This window comes from Xenopus laevis, chromosome 1L (assembly GCF_017654675.1).
Source record: "Xenopus laevis strain J_2021 chromosome 1L, Xenopus_laevis_v10.1, whole genome shotgun sequence".
In the NCBI taxonomy this organism is placed as follows: domain Eukaryota; kingdom Metazoa; phylum Chordata; class Amphibia; order Anura; family Pipidae; genus Xenopus; species Xenopus laevis.
This window is the reverse complement of record NC_054371.1, coordinates 189433527-189451757: the sequence shown is the minus strand read 5'-3', so window position 1 is coordinate 189451757 and position 18231 is coordinate 189433527. Positions and strand designations below refer to the sequence as shown.

Genomic DNA, 18231 nt, shown 5'->3' with positions numbered 1-18231 from the left:
AAAAATTACAATCATGGCAAACCTGGTCTCCAGCAGTGATCACAGCATTATCATTAAAAAGAAAGTGAATTGCATTCATTTATCAAAGGTCAAATAAAGCTATTTTGTTCTAAACGTGTGGAGAAAGGCAAAAAATACATTCATTATGCATACTTTATATAAAAATGTTTTCAGGAAAGACATCTATTATCCAGAATTATTGGAACCAGCTCAATATGGATAGCAGGGTATTGTGTATATGTATAATTAAATGATTATTGCCCAGCAGTGTATAAATGACCTCTTTAATATATGCTCTAGAAAAGCTAAATGGGACTCAAGTGACACTATGTGGGGTGTAGGCCCTGTCAGTGTCGGACTGACCCGGCGGGACACCGGGAAAAAACCCGGTGGGCCCCGACCCTCATGGGCCCCCGCCGGGCCAGACCACCTCTCTCCATTCACAAATCGGAAAGAAAAAACTGCGCCGCGCAGCCTGCGCATGCGCCGATGCGGCGAGTACAGCATCGTGCGTGCGCGCCGGCGCACTTCAAAGTAGGGGCCGGACGGGGAGGCCAGAGGGGGGCCCTAGACAGCTGTCCCGGTGGGCCCCGGGCCCCCCAGTCCGACACTGGGCCCTGTTGAACACTATGGGCTAACCAAAACACTAAAATTCCACATATACCAATTTTGATAAAAGACCCCTAACTGCCATGTGGTAAAAGACACATAAGGAAGGAGTGTCCCTGCCCCATAAGAGCTTACAGTCTAAGTTATTGAGTGCCCTAGTACCGTCCTTTATTTCAATCTTATAATTGTATTTTATAGTAATTTGGAGGAACAGAAATTCACCTCATATGGATATAGGTTATCCCAAGTAATAACCTGTGCCAGTTATATCTATATAGTATAATCTTACAAAAGCTTACTGGCCTTTGCTTCTTCTGTCCTGGAATCCACAGGTACCATACAAGATGAAAGAATATGTATTCCACCAGGTCCTAAAGTTTTGTTCAGATAAGTTTTCGTTAAATGCTCAAGTATGACATGTTGTCAGCCAATCATAATTTGAGCTAAACTTTCTGTGCTGCTACTGTAGCATATAGTATTTTGATCGCCATAAGTAAATACCATTTTACGTCCATTATTAATTAAAGGACCAGCATATTCCTGCTTCATGGAGCACTGGCTTACCAATCAAATTCCAAAGCCATTAATAACTATGATGGGATAATACAAGATGTTTAGTCATGTACCACAGATGTGCCTTCTAATAGTTCAGGATAATCTTAACAGAGAAATTCTTCAGGAGAATATATGTTGGTGACAATATGACCAAATGTAACTTTTCTTTGGCATTAGCGTGAATCACCAGTGGCAAAACATTTATATTGTGTAGTTGCCTGAAATTGCCTTCTTCTCCCTTAACTGTCATTTACATAATACAAATGTTTTCCCATCATCAACATATGCAACAACACATCCTATGTACCACATCTAACGTGACCAAAGCTCAAAAATGAAGAAATGGTAATATTGCAAATTTCTCACTTTTTGTTATCTTTATTTGTTATGGTTGACGTTTCATGTCATTTTTAAACCAACTGCAATAATTTTATTTTTCTATTTAAAAAGTCCTATTGTATGTTGCAAATATAGAACATATAGCCACTAGCAGCAGATTCAGCATTTTGTTAAGCAGGGCACAGGCCTCAGCATTCCCTTTATAAGAGTCATTCCAACAGCCAAGTCATGGCCTACGTTGTTATTAAATGTTGATTGTGTTGTCAGTGGCTACAGAGCTTTAAAGGGATACTGTAATGGAAAAAAATTTTTTTTTCAAAATGAATCAGTTAATAGTGCTGCTCCAGCAGAATTCTGCACTGAAATCCATTTCTCAAAAGAGCAAACAGATTTTTTTATATTCAATTTTGAAATCTGACATGGGGCTAGACATTTTGTCAATTTCCAAGCTGCCCCAAGTCATGTTACTTGTGCTCTGATAAACTTCAGTCACTCTTTACTGCTGTACTGCAAGTTGGAGTGATATCACCCCCCTCCCTTTTCCCCCCCAGCAGCCAAACAAAAGAACAATGGGAAGGTAACCAGATAACAGCTCCCTAACACAAGTTAACAGCTGCCTGGTAGATCTAAGAACAACACTCCGTAGTAAAAATCCATGTCCCACTGAGACACATTCAGTTACATTGAGAAGGAAAAACAGCAGCCTGCCAGAAAGCATTTCTCTCCTAAAGTGCAGGCACAAGTCACATGAATAGGGGCAGCTGCGAAATTGACAATATGTCTAGCCCCATGTCAGATTTCAAAATTGAATATAAAAAAAATCTGTTTTCTCTTTTGAGAAATGGATTTCAGTGCAGAATTCTGCTGGAGCAGCACTATTACTGGATTCATTTTGAAAAAATTTTTTTCCCATGACAGTATCCCTTTAATGTGTTCAACTTGCAGTGGTTTTGCATTTATGAGTGTGCACAATTCATTTGATAATATTTTAAATGTAACTATGTAGTGCCATGTTTTGTTTTCTTTATAAAACAAGACCTATGCCCATTTATATACTGATTATATTAATATACCAATTTCTATATGAAATTTTCTTATTTCTTGAATTAAAGAGACAAAACATTAGTTCAATATATCACGTGTCAATTAGTTGATTGTACAGTAACAGAGTTTTCTATAGTCTATTAGAAACTAATGAGATATATGTAAATATATTGTAAAATGTTGGTGCTCCATATTCCAACATCCTTCCACAGGTATAAGATCTGTTATCTGGAAACCGGTTATCCAGAATGCTCTGAATTATGGAATGGCCCATAGACTCCATTTTAAACAAATAATTCAAATTTTAAATAATGATTTTCTTTTTCTTTGTAATAATAAAACAGTACCTTGTCCTTGATCCCAAGTAAGATATAATTAATTCTTATTGGAAGCAAAACAATCCTGTTGGTTTTGTATTCATGTTTAAATGTTTAAGGTATAGAGATCCAAATTATGAAAAGACCCCCTTATCCGGAAAACCCCAGGTCCCCAACTTTCTGGATAACAGGTCCTATACCTGTATCTGATGAGTTAAAAGTAGGAGTTGTAATTCTGAAACATTTGGAGTTCTGATGGCTGCTTTTCAAGGCACTAAAACAAAAATATCTGGTTGCTGATTGGCCAGTACTGCTCACTGCTGGTTGCTGATTGGCCAGTACTGCTCACTGGCAGTTATTGGAGTTCTTATGTTCATATGTACATGCAAATACCATTCCCCATTTGGAATTAAAGGCACTAACTTTGCCCAGTAGCAGTAACATATAACAACCAATAACATGCTTGTTTTTAAACAGGAGACCAATAAATTCTACCTGCCAATTTGTTGGTATGGGTTAAATGTTATTTAAAATGGCGTCTTTGTGAATGTTTAGCACTGCTTGCAATGTGAAATTAGTCGCTGGCAAATATTACATTGCACATTTCTGCTATGCAAAGGCTTAGCATTAACACCTGCTCTGGAGTTTCGTTAAATATTTTGTCGTTAAAAAGACTTTGTGCTTGCGAAATTGAATCACGTACAAAACAACTTTGCGACAAGGTCTTTAATCAGTCAAAAAGGAAGCAAACATGGTCGCTAACATTCACAAGCGTCTTTGCTCAGGTTTTTTTGGGCTAGCGAAACATATTACATTCCCCAATTAGTGCCTTTTATATATGTATAGAAGGAATGCCCTGTGCACATGATGGCCTAAGCTCTTTTACTTTACTCTCTTTTTAAATAAGGCACATTTCCCATTTGTGTCCATTTCTATTTGAGAACTGAAACAATTTTTTCCATGTTCCGTTTATAGCTTTACACGTATACTGATGTACAAATAACTCGCTACAGCCAGATGTAGAGAAAATTGATCGATACTGATAGAACATAACTAAAGGGACAAACACGACTGCTAAAAGAGCTTACCATGTTATCTATAATACTGCCTCATTCAATCCCCTGAGTACAGCTGAAGTTCTATTATTGCATAGACACGTATCCCTATGTATCTTTCACATAATATCAAAATGAATGATCGGATTAGAGTTCTTTTAATCATGTACAACACTGACCCTGAATAGGAAATATTAGTGACAATTCCCAGTGGTGGGTATAGTGCGGTGACAGCTCTACATATAGGAGTGTTCCAGAAATGTCTCTTTCGTCACTGGGCTCTCCTTAGTAAAGGCTGAAAGCTGGAAAGAAGTAATGATGAAGTACAACATTTTCTAGATCTTGATTTGGACTGGAAAGTATGCAGCACAAGCAGGACTAATTCATTCAACGAAACTACATTGTGACACCGCTAACTATAATAAAATTGTAACAAACAAAATATTAAAAGAGAAAAAAAGCCAAATCTTGGGTCTTGAAGCATTGTTGAGCTCCACGATCCCTATCCACTTGTAAAGTTTTTATATACAGTATAAGCTGGATCTCTTTGGGCTCAATTATTGTATACCAAATGTCATCTTTGTGTGGGCTGAAAAGCTCGTAAGGTGATAAATGACATAATACATTGAATCTGTCAGAGAATCCTGACAGCATTAAGCAACAATCTATACAAAGAGGTTTAGGGATCCACCAAAGGAATAGTGCAATAAGAATAATGGGGCTCACAGCACACATTTCGTCCAACAAGAAATACCATAGCTATTCATAGCTTTAGCAAAATACACTTCCTTACTCAAGAAAAAAATTGACATTTACATTTTCGTCAGCACTTTTTTGGCTTTATAGCTTGTTTTTTCCTGTTAAAATATACCATGTCTCACTATATTACTACAATGTCAATAATTTGCCTGTATATTACCGTGCAGAAGATTCTAGGGAACAAAATAAAGAGATTAGAGAAAAAGAATTCCCTGTTAGTGCTCTGTGCAGTAAAAGGGCTGGTATATCAGGTAAGGTAAGAAATGCAACAAGACCGTTAATGATGCATTGGTAGGGTATATCAATTCTGCAACCTCAAAAACAAAGAACAACAACTCCAGTTTGGTTAAGAAAATAGGTAAATAAAACCAAAGCAAAATACATGTAGCATTATATATCATAGGCATCGACGGAATGATGGGAGATAAGCAGATCCATTTTTCTACAGCCATACTTGAAGGAGAAGGAAAGCTACAGAGGCAGTTCATTGCCAATAGATTAGCAGTAGTGCAAGCTAGAATGCTATATTTATTCTGTAGAATGCTTCACCATACCTGAGTAAACAGCTCCAGAAGCTCTCTCTGTGTGTTTAGGATAGCAGCTGCCATATTAGCTTGGTGCACCATCACTTCTTTAAATTGTAAGTGGTAGAATTTTACATAATAGTGTTTATATTCCTTATTCAACCAGAGCTTTGGTTTGAGAGAGTAAATACTGGGAAGAGGGACAGACACAAAGACCATTTGTCATGGCCGACATCATATCTCTTCTCAAAATTCAGAACCCTGAGGCGCATAAATGTCATAATAGTGTCTCCCATGTTAAAGGTACATGGCCTTTTCACCATTTAGTTGCACAATTTACCTACAAGGGTTCTGAATTATGGGTAGAGATATGTCAGCCATGAATTAGTCTCCTACACAGAGTACACATTCAGAATTTTGGCAGCTTATGCTTTATCCATATTGTATATAGTACATTGAAGCCCCAGAAATGTAGACAACCCCTCACAGTTGAAAAAGGTATAGGATTGACATGTGTCATGCACTTATACTACAGCACAAACTTGTTCCAGAAATTGACGAGTTACCAGAAAATAATCATTCACTGCTTACCTTAGAGTTACTGGATTTTAATTTCAATACATTTTAAAACAGAGAGCCATTGTCACTTTGCACCATAACACAAGGCATGCATTGGGTTATAACTTCCTTCATTAGATATTCTAGACTAGGGCTGTCATACTGAAGGTCTGCAAGCCCAATGTGGCATTTCAATGCTTTAGAAGTCAAAAAATTGATTCTAAGCTGAAAAAGCTCAGTACTGTATCTAAGAGTATTTTGCACCCACATCTGAAAATGAACCTTTCCAAAACTACTCAGAATCCCTAGATTCTATTGGTAGTGTACAAAGAAACAAAAAGGACAATTTTAATGGCTAATTAAGTCCGACATATAAACAAACAGAGAAAGAGTAGACCACCAGACTAGACAATGTTTAAATTCCATCCTTCCTCCTATAAATCTTCACTTCAATTCATTCAACAAAGACTCTCCCTGCAGCTGATAACAGTTTAACTATCTTACTGATGAGATTCTTCCCCCACCCACATACAGTTGCATGCATCATCTACTGCCTATTTCACTTCTACCACTCTTTCCAGTATCTTCTCCCTGTTTAAAGAAATTATACAAAAGAAGGAAGGAAAATAAAAACACAAGAAGACCAAAACTGAAGCCAAGTGACTAATTTAGGCTACTGAACCATCACTAAAGAGTCAGAATTTACTTGACTTATTCTCTATAAATGTGGGACCTTCACAGGACCTGACATTTTATCGTAGTCATTCCATAGAGATTTGAGCTCTAAACTCTGTATACATCATAATCAATTATATTTCCAGCTTTTTCAAAACTGCTTATTTGCCTTCAGCTGTTCGAAACAGAATTTAATAAAAGAGTTGCATTTGGCAAATTTTTTGTTCTGTTATCTAAAGGAATCTCAGGCATATGAAACATCAGAATTTAGCTTGATTAGAGGCTCAAAATAGGGAGAAATAACTGAAATTGTTTCAGCACAGAATAATTTCACTTATATGGGACACAGAAGCACATTAAAGTAAACAGATTCATAATTTTCATGCAATTTCTATATATTAACCCCAGTCCTGTGTGAAACCAGTAGTCAAGTCAAGTACATCATAAACTTACCATAATCTGTGATTTTGCAAGTCACCAAGTACAGTTCTTTGAGAGATCGCCCCTCCTTAGCAATCACTTCCACACACCTGCATAAGTATAAAAAATGCAAGTTATAATAAAATTCACTTTGATGCATAAAATCCCACTTTCCCCATAAAGCATGAAGCTGTTAGTAACAGGAGGATATCCTAAGGAACGTTGGAGGACCACGTGAAACGCGTAGAGGAATTAATATTGTGGACTTGGACTGAACATTTGTTCAATGCTGTTTTAATTTTAAATCTTGTTAGTATACCTGGTTGGTGGCTGTTTTATTAACAATTAAAAAGCTATACTTCACTATATGGCGTTTCTATCTCCAAGGTTTTTATCCAAGGTTGTGAAGATAGGGGCCTGTTATCCAGAATGCTGGATATATACTGTGTGTATATATATATATATATATATATATATATATATATATATATATATATATATATATATATATAATGGAGTATGTGGCTTTCTGCATAATGGGTTTCTGGATAATGGATCCCATACCTACAATAAAATAAATGGGTCTCAGGTTTGCATGCAAAGTTGCTTATGGTAATGACTGATAGGTAGGCAGATGTTGATATGCATTAGTAGATACTGGGAGAGGTAGATGTAAGAACCTTACAGTCACCACTAAGGGGCAGATTTATTAAGGTTCGAATTAGAAATTCAAATTTTCTAGTTGTATTTTTAGTCAAAACTTGGGAATAATCCAAACTCAAATTCGAGATTTATCATACCTGGACAATGGGAACAATTTGAATTTGACTATTCACCACCTAAACCCTGCCGAGGTAATGTATAAGTTAGGGATGCACCGAATCCACTATTTTGGATTCAGCCAAACCCCTGAATCCTTTGCGAAAGATTCGGCCGAATACCGAACCAAATCCGAACCCTAATTTGCATATGGAAATTAGGGATGGGAAGGGGAAAAATGTTTTACTTCCTTGGTTTTTTTGACATAAAGTCACGCAATTTCCCTCCCCGACCCTAATTGGCAAATTAGGGTTCGGATTCGGTTTGGCCGGGCAGAAGGATTCGGCCGAATCCGAATCCTGCTGAAAAAGGCCGAATCCTGGATTCGGTGCATCCCTAGTATAAGTCAATGGCATAGGTCCAATGACCCATTTGAAGTTGTTATTAGCCTTCCTGACATCCAACTTTTTTTGGAGAAAAAAACTCGATTCGAGTTTAGTCTAATTGAATTCAAATTCAGTTTGATGTTTCGGGTTGTTAATGTTCGTTCGAGTTTTAGATATTCAATTTCTTTTTTAAATAATATACTATTCAAATTTCAAAGCCATTCGAGTTCATTCGAATTTAAAAAAAAACTCTAATATTTGACCTTGGATGAATCAGCCCCTAAGTGTGTTTCAGCCAACCTGTCCCCAAATGATAATACAGGAAGCAGTGATAACTGAGCAGTGGCAGTCAGAATACCCCATGTGATATTAGCATAATAGTTTTAGACAAATAAAACATTTAATGTTTTTACTGCAACTTTAAAAGCACTGATCTATTTTAAGCTAGCCGTAATACTATTAAAAAAAATACTTTCTTCAATATCTGCATGAAGCCATTCAGTGGTTAAAACGAAGAGCACAACTGCAAATGTTGTTAACTGTGGGAAGCTTAATCTAAGCCCAATAACATGTGTAATGTAATACACCAGGCCATTTATAAATATAGAAACTATTTAGATACCATAACATCGTATAATTGGCAGTGATGAAAGTATTGCTGCTTTTATCCTAAAGAAATCGTACATGAAAGAACGGAAAGCCCCTGAATCCTGAATCTGACTTTGTAATGTGCGCAGAGTGAAATCAATTAAACCTGCTGGACAAAGTCAAATAAATAAAAGCTCTTAGTCATATCACATTCATCTTCCATGCTACAGAATCCCCATGCCAGTTAAAGAAGGCACCTTTTGATGGATACTGCTTTGGAAAAGTAGAGAAAACCCTACAAAAATATCTCAGATTCTTGCCACTATGTACAGTTTTCACATAATTGTACAGATATTCAAAATAAGTCATGGCAAACGAAAAAAATGATTAAAGATAACCAAAACTAAAAAACTAAATGAAAAGAACAGGAAAGCTAAACAACACTTATCAGCAAATAGGCATTCTTTTAACACATTACAAAGTCAGATTCTTACCACAGGAAACTCTCAATACCCAGGGACTCCACTTCTGCAAGAGATTTTTTTTTGAGATATGCAGATTGTAACTCTAACGATTTCATACTAATTCTGTTTGGACAGATCTCCAACTACGTCTGGAAGCGCTTACTACAGGGAAGTTTATCACACCATCTCTCCTTCATGGAAATTCTGCTTAAAGTTGTGTACAATGTATTGTTCCCATCATTTCCTTAATGGAAGTATTTCATGAGAAAAGCCTTTAAAGCGATTTATCTTTTGTTTTTACTTTTCAAGTTTACATATGTTCATCCAACACTGACAGATAATCAGATTCTTGGCAACAAATGCCTTATTTTATATGAGAAAGATTTTTATTCTATAGTTCTGTAGAAAGCGGTAAGAAACATCTGACCCCCGTTTATCTCCCTGGTGAAGTATTAAACCCATTGTATTGTAAAGATCGTATCATTTATCTGCTATGTAAACATGTGCCCTTTTGCCCTATTCAGCTTCAAAGACTTCCCCAAAGGCTATACTATATATATGACTATATATATGACTATATATATGACTATATATGACAAGGCTAAAAACAATTAAGGTGTATTTACCATCAACCATTTAAAACGTATCATTCTGCTAAGACATTAAGTGCAGCGTCACACGTGGGTTTTTTTAAAAAGTACAACCGAGTGCAAAATAAAGCCCTATTGAAAATAATGGAATATGCACAATAGCAATTCCTACGGGGCGCTTGCGAGCCAACATCCTCCACAAGACGCCGGTATTTGCCTTTTTAGCAGAAATACGCCATCTACACCAAGGAAAAGCCATATTATTGAACGCTATGGAAAAATAGAAATGCATGTTGGGAATCATTGCAAACTAGAGGCCAGAACCCTGCTTTCTCCTTAATGTTCTTAGGGAAACATAGAACTTTTAAAATGAATTTCTGCATTGGTTTAACAGGATAATATACATGTATGGAATCAGTTATCCGGAAACCCGTTATCCTGAAAGCTCCAAATGACAAAGTTCGTCTCCCAAAGACTCCATTTTATACAAATTTTTAAAAATGATTTCCTTTTTCTCTGTAATAATAAAACTATACATTGTACTTGACCCCAACTAAGATATAATTAATCCGTATTGGAAGCAAACCCAGCCTATTGGGTTTATTTAATGTTTACATGATTTTCTAGTAGACTTAAGGTATGAAGATCCAAATTATATCCGGAAAACCCCAACCTGTGTGTATGTATATGTGTGTGTGTATATGTGTGTATATGTATATGTGTGTGTATATATATATATATATATATTCGGGTGCAGTGTGTAGATTGTAGTAGACAGCATTCCAAGGTTACACGCACACCGTATTGAAAGTCAATAATTTATTTATTAGCACATTAATGCATCCGCATCGACGTTTCGGTTCATGGTCTTGAACCTTTCTCAAGATGCTTTACCATATAAAATTTAGCAATAGAGTTACAAAATTTAAACCAAACATAATCCCGCCCATCTAGTGACACCACGGCAAATGATTGGTGGAATCCAACGTCTCAATTATTACAAAAAAATAATATATCAATGAAAATACAAACATATTCATACTTAAAGAGAAGGAAAAGAAAAAGAAAAAATTGTCGGGTGGCTTGAGAGGAATCAGATCTTATGATCTGATTCCTCTCAAGCCACCCGACAATTTTTTCTTTTCCTTCTCTTTAAGTATGAATATGTTTGTACACACTGCACCCGAAGTAATATATGAAGTGACGTGTGCGGACTTACACGGAGGCTGTTTGTCTTATTCTGAATTGGATAACTGAGTCCAGCACCGTTGTGAATTCTATTTTTGAATTAAAACAGTCCTAACCCACCATGGAGGATTTTGCGGAACGAGCGGGTCTCCTGTCAGACTATGCTGAGACGTGGCATGTATCTGAAGCCGACGCCGATCGTGTACTGTGGGCAGGGACACAGTCTGAATTACCGTCCAGTACCAATATCAAAGATGTCGGTAACAACGCGTGACTGACTTGGACCTGCATGGCCTGTTCCTCTCCGACTACTATCGGGCTAAGAAAATTCCGCGGGGTTTCCGCATTCGCAATATGCCTACGATTGGCAGGTGGAACCCGGACTTCTGCAGAAAATGGACAGGCGTCCTTAACCGGTGTTCGTTGGACCTCATGGTACTCGTCATCGAGGAGGTATCAGTGGAATTAACCAAGGCACGTAAGTCTCTTTTATCATTTGAACTTGAACACCAGAATTTACTTACTGCCGATTCTTCTAAGGACATTTTGGCTGCCACAAATGCGCAAGTAGAAACCTATAAGGCAGATATTCTTTGCTTTAAGCGAGATAAATTGCGCAAGGTTAATGAAGATTATTCCACACACAAAGTATATCGGTGGCTAAGCGGGGACAAGACACAGCCCTTTAAATTTATACCACGCCGATTCAAGGAACGCCATAATTGCCCACGCTCCCTACAAACAGTTGATTCTAGCTCCGGGGACTCTGACCCCGATGATAATATCAGAATCCCTCCTAATACTACACAGGATGGGGGAACATCGGGCACACAATCATCTGCATCTAATTTTTTAGAAACAGATACGCTGCAAACGCGTCCACCAATTCCCCCTTCATCAAGTCGAGGAAAAGGTACCCCACAAGGAGGGGTAAGAAGAGGACGATCGCGCCAATAATAACCACATCAGTGTTCAATCTTTCGGCACATACACTGACAGATGCTGAGTTATCCCTATTACAAAAAGGCTTAAGTTTTGTGCCCTCCACCAAATTTGACAGATTTAAATGGGACATTGATTTTTTTAGGTTCATTAGGACCTTGAATTTGAAAGATCATTTTGGTGGGGAGAATCGGGAAAACTCTGAAGTAGCGAACAATTTGAGACTTAAGAGCACATTTTGTCCACCCACACAGAACGTGGCAATTAAACTCTTCAAGCAGGCAATGGATCATGAAATTGACCAATTATGTACTAAGCAACAAAGAATTCACAATAATCTGACAAGGGCAGAAACTTTAGCCATTGATTCTCTACGTCAAGATACTTCTATTGTTATTCGCCCCGCAGATAAGGGTGGGGGATAGTGATCCTTAACTATAGTGATTACAGAACGGAAATTTTTACTCAATTGTCGGATGAAAGGGTGTATAAACGGCTTAAGGGAGATCCTGTCAAGATATTCAAAATGCATATTGATACTTTATTACAATCAGCTTTAAACAATGGTTGGATCAACCAGACATTATATGAATATCTAAGACAGGACTTTCCTATTTGTTCGATTTTATATGCCCTTCCTAAAATTCATAAAAGCCTTATTGCACCACCTGGCAGGCCTATTGTGTCTGCTAGGGATGGCCTATTACATCCATTGGGTATATACATTGACCAAGTGTTACAACCAGTGGTTCAAACTACACAATCATATTTAAGGGACACTCCCCATTTCTTAGATTGTATTAAAAATCTTGTTCTTCCAGAGGATGACACTTTATTACTGGCTACCATTGATGTAGTCAGCTTATATAACAGTATTCCACACTGTGATGGTTTGATGGCTGTAGAGAAATCCCTTTTAGAATTTCCTGATTATAAGGGACCCCCCCATTGGTTTTTTAATAGAATTATTAACCATGTGCCTCAACTTTAATTACTTCCGTTTCGAAGATAAATTTTTCCAACAAACTTCTGGGACAGCTATGGGGGCGCCAATGGCCCCCTCTTATGCAAATTTATACATGCATCAATTTGAGCAAGCCCATATTTTGTCTAAATTTCATCACCATATTGTGATGTACTGTATAAACGATTTATCGATGATATTGTATTAATTTGGAAGGGTACTGTGGAGAGCTTTGAAGGCATGATATCAGAATTGAATCGGAGCTCAGGCTCAATTAAGTTTACATCTAAATGCGGCACAGAATTGGAATTTTTAGATCTTAATTTGAAATTTTTGGGGTCAAAATTGGAATATACTTTGTTTCGTAAGAAAACAGACCGAAACACCCTTTTACATGCTTCAAGTTGCCATGCTCCTGCCTTGAAACGCTCATTACCAATATCACAGTATTGCAGGGTGTTGAGAAATAACTCTAATTCCAATTGTGAAGAGCAACTTGCACAAATGACTACACGTTTCTTGGAACGTGGTTATCGTAAGAAAGATTTGGATAAGGCACTCAACACAGCAAGAAATAGAATTTTGCCGTCATCAAACTATAATAGTAATTCTTGCCCTTTAATACTTTCCACACAGTTTAATAATTTATCCCCTTCCATTCACCAAGGGTTCGATCAAATTGGAAGATTATCAAAGCTGATCCACAACTAGATAAGATTAGTCCCAATCCCCCTATGTTTGGATTTCGCAGAGGCCAAAATTTGAGGGATTTATTAGTAGTGGGAGATCCCGTTAAAAGTTACTTACCACCAAAACCTGAACCATCATGGCTATCTTCTAATAAGTGTGGTTGTTTCAGATGCCCCTCCTGTCTGTCTTGCCGATATATGACACCCGGGACAAGCTTTGTACATCCTCGAACAGGACATCGATTTTTGATTAGACACCATATTACGTGCACAACCACACATGTCATTTATTTGATCACTTGTCCTTGTCCTATGTCGGCAAGACAGACCTCATGCTCAGATTACGCATCGATGGCCACAGATCGGCAATTAACACTGCTTTTAGAGATAATAAGACCACTAAACCAGTGGCTAAACATTTTTTAGAGATGGGACATGGGTTACCCACTTTTAAATATTTAGCAATTGACCATGTCCCGACGGGGTGGAAACCGATCACGGCTATTACTGCAACGTGAATCCTTTTGGATTAAAACACTTGGTACTATTTCACCTAATGGACTCAATGAGTATTGCTCACTTAATTGTTTTCTAGACCAGCGTTAATTTCTGCAAAATCATAAGATCTGATTCCTCTCAAGCCACCCGACAATTTTTTCTTTTTCTTTTCCTTCTCTTTAAGTATGAATATGTTTGTATTTTCATTGATATATTATTTTTTTGTAATAATTGAGACGTTGGATTCCACCAATCATTTGCCGTGGTGTCACTAGATGGGCGGGATTATGTTTGGTTTAAATTTTGTAACTCTATTGCTAAATTTTATATGGTAAAGCATCTTGAGAAAGGTTCAAGACCATGAACCGAAACGTCGATGCGGATGCATTAATGTGCTAATAAATAAATTATTGACTTTCAATACGGTGTGCGTGTAACCTTGGAATGCTATATATATATATATATATATTAAAAGGTAACTATAATTAAATATGAAGATAAATGTGCTCAAACTGAAAGTGAATTCTTTTGACATCTACAGCATTGGGATCCCAAACCCCCATTATTCTGAAAGTGAAAGCTCCAAATACAGCAATGCCATTTCCGGAAGAGCTCTCTTTAGGTAGAGGTTTGGGACCTGTTATCCAGGATGCTAGGGACCTTTCTGTAATTTGGATCTTCATACATTAAGTCTAAAAAATCATGTAAATATTAATTAAACCCAATAGGCTGGTTTTGCTTCCAACGAGGATTGATTATCTCTTAGTTTGGATCAAGTACAAACTACTGTCTTATTATTACAGAGAAAAAAATATATATTTTTTTAAATTTGGATTTATTTAGATTAAATGGAGTCTATGGGAGATGGCCATCCCATAATTCAGAGCTTTCTGAATAATGTGATTTCTGGATAAACTGAAAGGTAACTATCATTTTTATATAAATTAACATGCACTCAAAGTGAATGTTTTTGGAATTTACAGAATTGAGATCCCAAAAACCCATTATCCTCCAATACAGCATGTCATTTCCTTTTTTAGGTCCTTTTTAGGTAACAAAAAAATTCTAAATTTTTTTTTTCAACTGATATGCTTTTGCATTGTACAAGGTGGTACCTTGTATTTGATACTAACTAAACTGTTCAACTCCATTTGTTTGGCAAAACTATCCTTTTGGGTTTGATGTTTAAATTCTTCTTTTTTAAGCATCCTTAAGGCTTGATAGTCAACATTTGAGAAATAATCCATACATAAAAAAAACCCAGGACATAAACATCTCAAATATCAGTTGCCATACCTGTAAATATTTTATTAGTTTGTCTATTCAACCTAGCATTTCTTGGTGCAAACTTTTCAACAGTGTGTGTATATATCAAATGAAACATATTTTTACACCCTGTTTTTTAGTATATTTAGTATATAAAATGAGGTTACTTTTTTTTTAAACTCAGCAATACATCTCAGGCCAGACTAAGAAAAATATAATGATTCAGTTACATGATATATTTCTTAGTCAGTAGAACCTAATCCTCTGGCTAAAACGTGGGACATCAGACAAGGAGTTGAAATATTTCACCTCACAATGAGGGTTGTGATGGCTTAACAAAGGCACTTCCATAATTTAAACATACTTAACATCCTATTTGACTTTCCTTACACAGTGAGTGATTCTGCATTAAAGCACTTTCAAGACGTGAACATTAAAACTGATCTAGTGTTTGCTGTAAAATCAAATCTTAACCATAGAAACATATTTCTTCAAAGTGCCTAGTACCTCCAAAATATGTTTTCCATGTGCTCTGCCAATTCATCTGAAAGCTGGTGACATTTTAATATATGTTTCATAAGCTATGCAGACAGAAAATGAACTTCCCAAAATATACCAGAATAATGAAAATATTTTTAATATGCTACTCTTAAGAAATGATATATTCAATCTGAAATCTCATTTCATGTTCAATTTGTAAAAATGTCTACCAGGAATAAAAAAAATATATATACATAAAAAAAGTCTTTAGTATTATATAGATGTTTCTCTTAAATGCACAACAGTCATGAAACACCAATTATTTGAACCATGGATGCCTTTTATTGTGTGTGCAAGTGAGTCCCCTTTCCACTTTTCACCAAGTTTACGCAATCGAAAAATGTCATATAATTATACCTGCCATAGAATATATTTTTATTAGAACTAAATAACTGACTGAGCCAAGACCTGTTGTTACCTTTGTTCTGTACCCAAATTATGAACAGCTGTAAGGAGAATTAACTTAGAGATAGACCTACTGTAGTAACTGGTCTCTTCATGGATTTATGTAAAGTGCAAATTATATAGAATACAAACTTCTAATTTATAGATATTGAGTTATGAAGAAACGTATTCAGTCAGGGACAATATTTTTAATAGAGGCATTGATAAAGTACAGTACAAGCTCCAAATGGCAATAAAGTCTGTTGATGGCAGTGCTGCTTGCTCTTGTTTAGTGATGAGTGAATTTTTTCACCTGCTATGAAATCGCAGCAAAATTCCGCATTTGCCATTTGCTAATTTTCTCATGAAACTGCAGCAAAAATTCACTGCCGAAAAATTTACCGTAACAAAAAAGTCACCAAGCCAAAAATGTCACAAGACAAAAAAATTGCCATAAGAAAAAATGCCCCTTGACCCACTGAAAAGACTGCATATATGAACAATGTGATCAGTTGAACAGGGTTTTCATATGAAGTCAAAGAATTGTTCTGAACATAGTCAGACCAGAGTCTGTGTCTGTGACATTTAGTATTTTTAGGCAGCTCAGTAAACAAGCTAAATACACAACTAATAGGTTTAACAAACAAACAAAATTAATCAAAGATTTCTCCAACATCAGATGACCTCCACATACAATTGCTAACACCCAACTGTGTTGCACTATAACAATTTGTCTAAACCACAGAACTATAGTACGAAGCACATAGAAGTAGGTTTATTCATTGCATCCAGTTTCATATCTCAAGGGCTTAAAGGAGAAGGAAAGTATCAATCCAAGAGGGTGCCAAATGTAAGGATCTTAATGACTTACCTGATATCCCAGGTCAGTGCTCCTGTTAGCAGAAAACTGCACCAGGCTGGGGCACTTGTGAGTGAATAATCCTCTTCCTTCCTTCTTTGTTTGCGTGAGCGTGAAGTAGAGTTAAGCGCCAGACTTAAAAAAAAGCCAGCCTTTTCACTCTACTGTGAATGTGTCAGCCACTGGATTTTGAAGAAAAAGCAAGGGAGGAAGAAGACTGCTCACTCATAATTGAAAAGTGTCTAGAGAGTTTTTCATGATATAAAGAACTGGACTTGCTGAGTAATCTTGAGAACATTTCCCCACTCATCCAAGCGACTTCTTGCACTTAAAGGAGAAGGAAATCTTCAATCCAAGAAGCACCGCCCAAGAATTGTAATGACTTACCCGATACCCTGGGCTGGTGCTCCTGTTTGCAGAAAACTGCACTATCCTCCCTTGTTCTTTGTTCAGAATCTAGCAAATGACACATGCACACATGCACAGTAAAGTCCAATGTACTGTATAACTCTGTGCATGAATGCCCACGCAAAGAAAGAAGAACAATCACTCGCAACTGCCCCCGGGTGGGTGCAGTTTTCTGCTAACAGGAGCACTGGTCTAGGGTATCTGTTAAGTCATAACAACCCTTGGGGGTGCCCTAACATTTGGCATGTCCCCTTGGATTGAAGCTTTCCTTCTCCTTTAAGTGCAAGAAGTCGCTTGGATGAGTGGGTAAATGTTCTCAAGATTACTCAGCAAGTCCAGCTCATTATACTTAGACACCACTCTAGATACTGTATATCATGAACTGGATACATTAAAAACTCCATAGATACTTTGCACTTTATGTTAACTAAGCAAGCATAAATCCATGTTGATGGCAAAGTAATAATACTTCAATTGATTTTAGTAGCTTTAAGAGATGATTATCAAATAACGCAGACACTCCCACGTCCAATACATGTATATGAAAACAATTAAAATTATATGAAAACAATTAAGATGTAAATTAAAAAGATAGTTACATAAGTATTTAAACTCCACGCAGAAAAACAATTAAAGGAAAACTGAGGACTGTGCCTTTTGAAGTGTTGAGTTATATACAGATATCCAATTTTATTACCTAATCTTATTACACCTGCAACATTTTTTTTTTAAATCACCCAGTAAAGCAGCTTGATTGATTGATACATTTTCCTTCAGGTACAGTTTTCTAGTCTACTGTCAAAATGAAATGTTATAGACGTCAAAACAAAATTGAGGAAAGTTGAAGATTT

The 18231-nt window shown here is 36.7% G+C and overlaps 1 protein-coding gene across 1 annotated transcript in view; it reads right to left on the bottom strand.

Annotated features, from left to right (window-relative positions):
- fbxl17.L (F-box and leucine-rich repeat protein 17 L homeolog) overlaps positions 1 to 18231 on the bottom strand; it is a 357109-nt gene that overhangs the window by 129652 nt on the left and 209226 nt on the right. Inside the window, 1 exon segment of the mRNA NM_001127772.1 lies at positions 6889 to 6965. Within this exon segment, the coding sequence (NP_001121244.1) occupies positions 6889 to 6965 (77 nt within the window).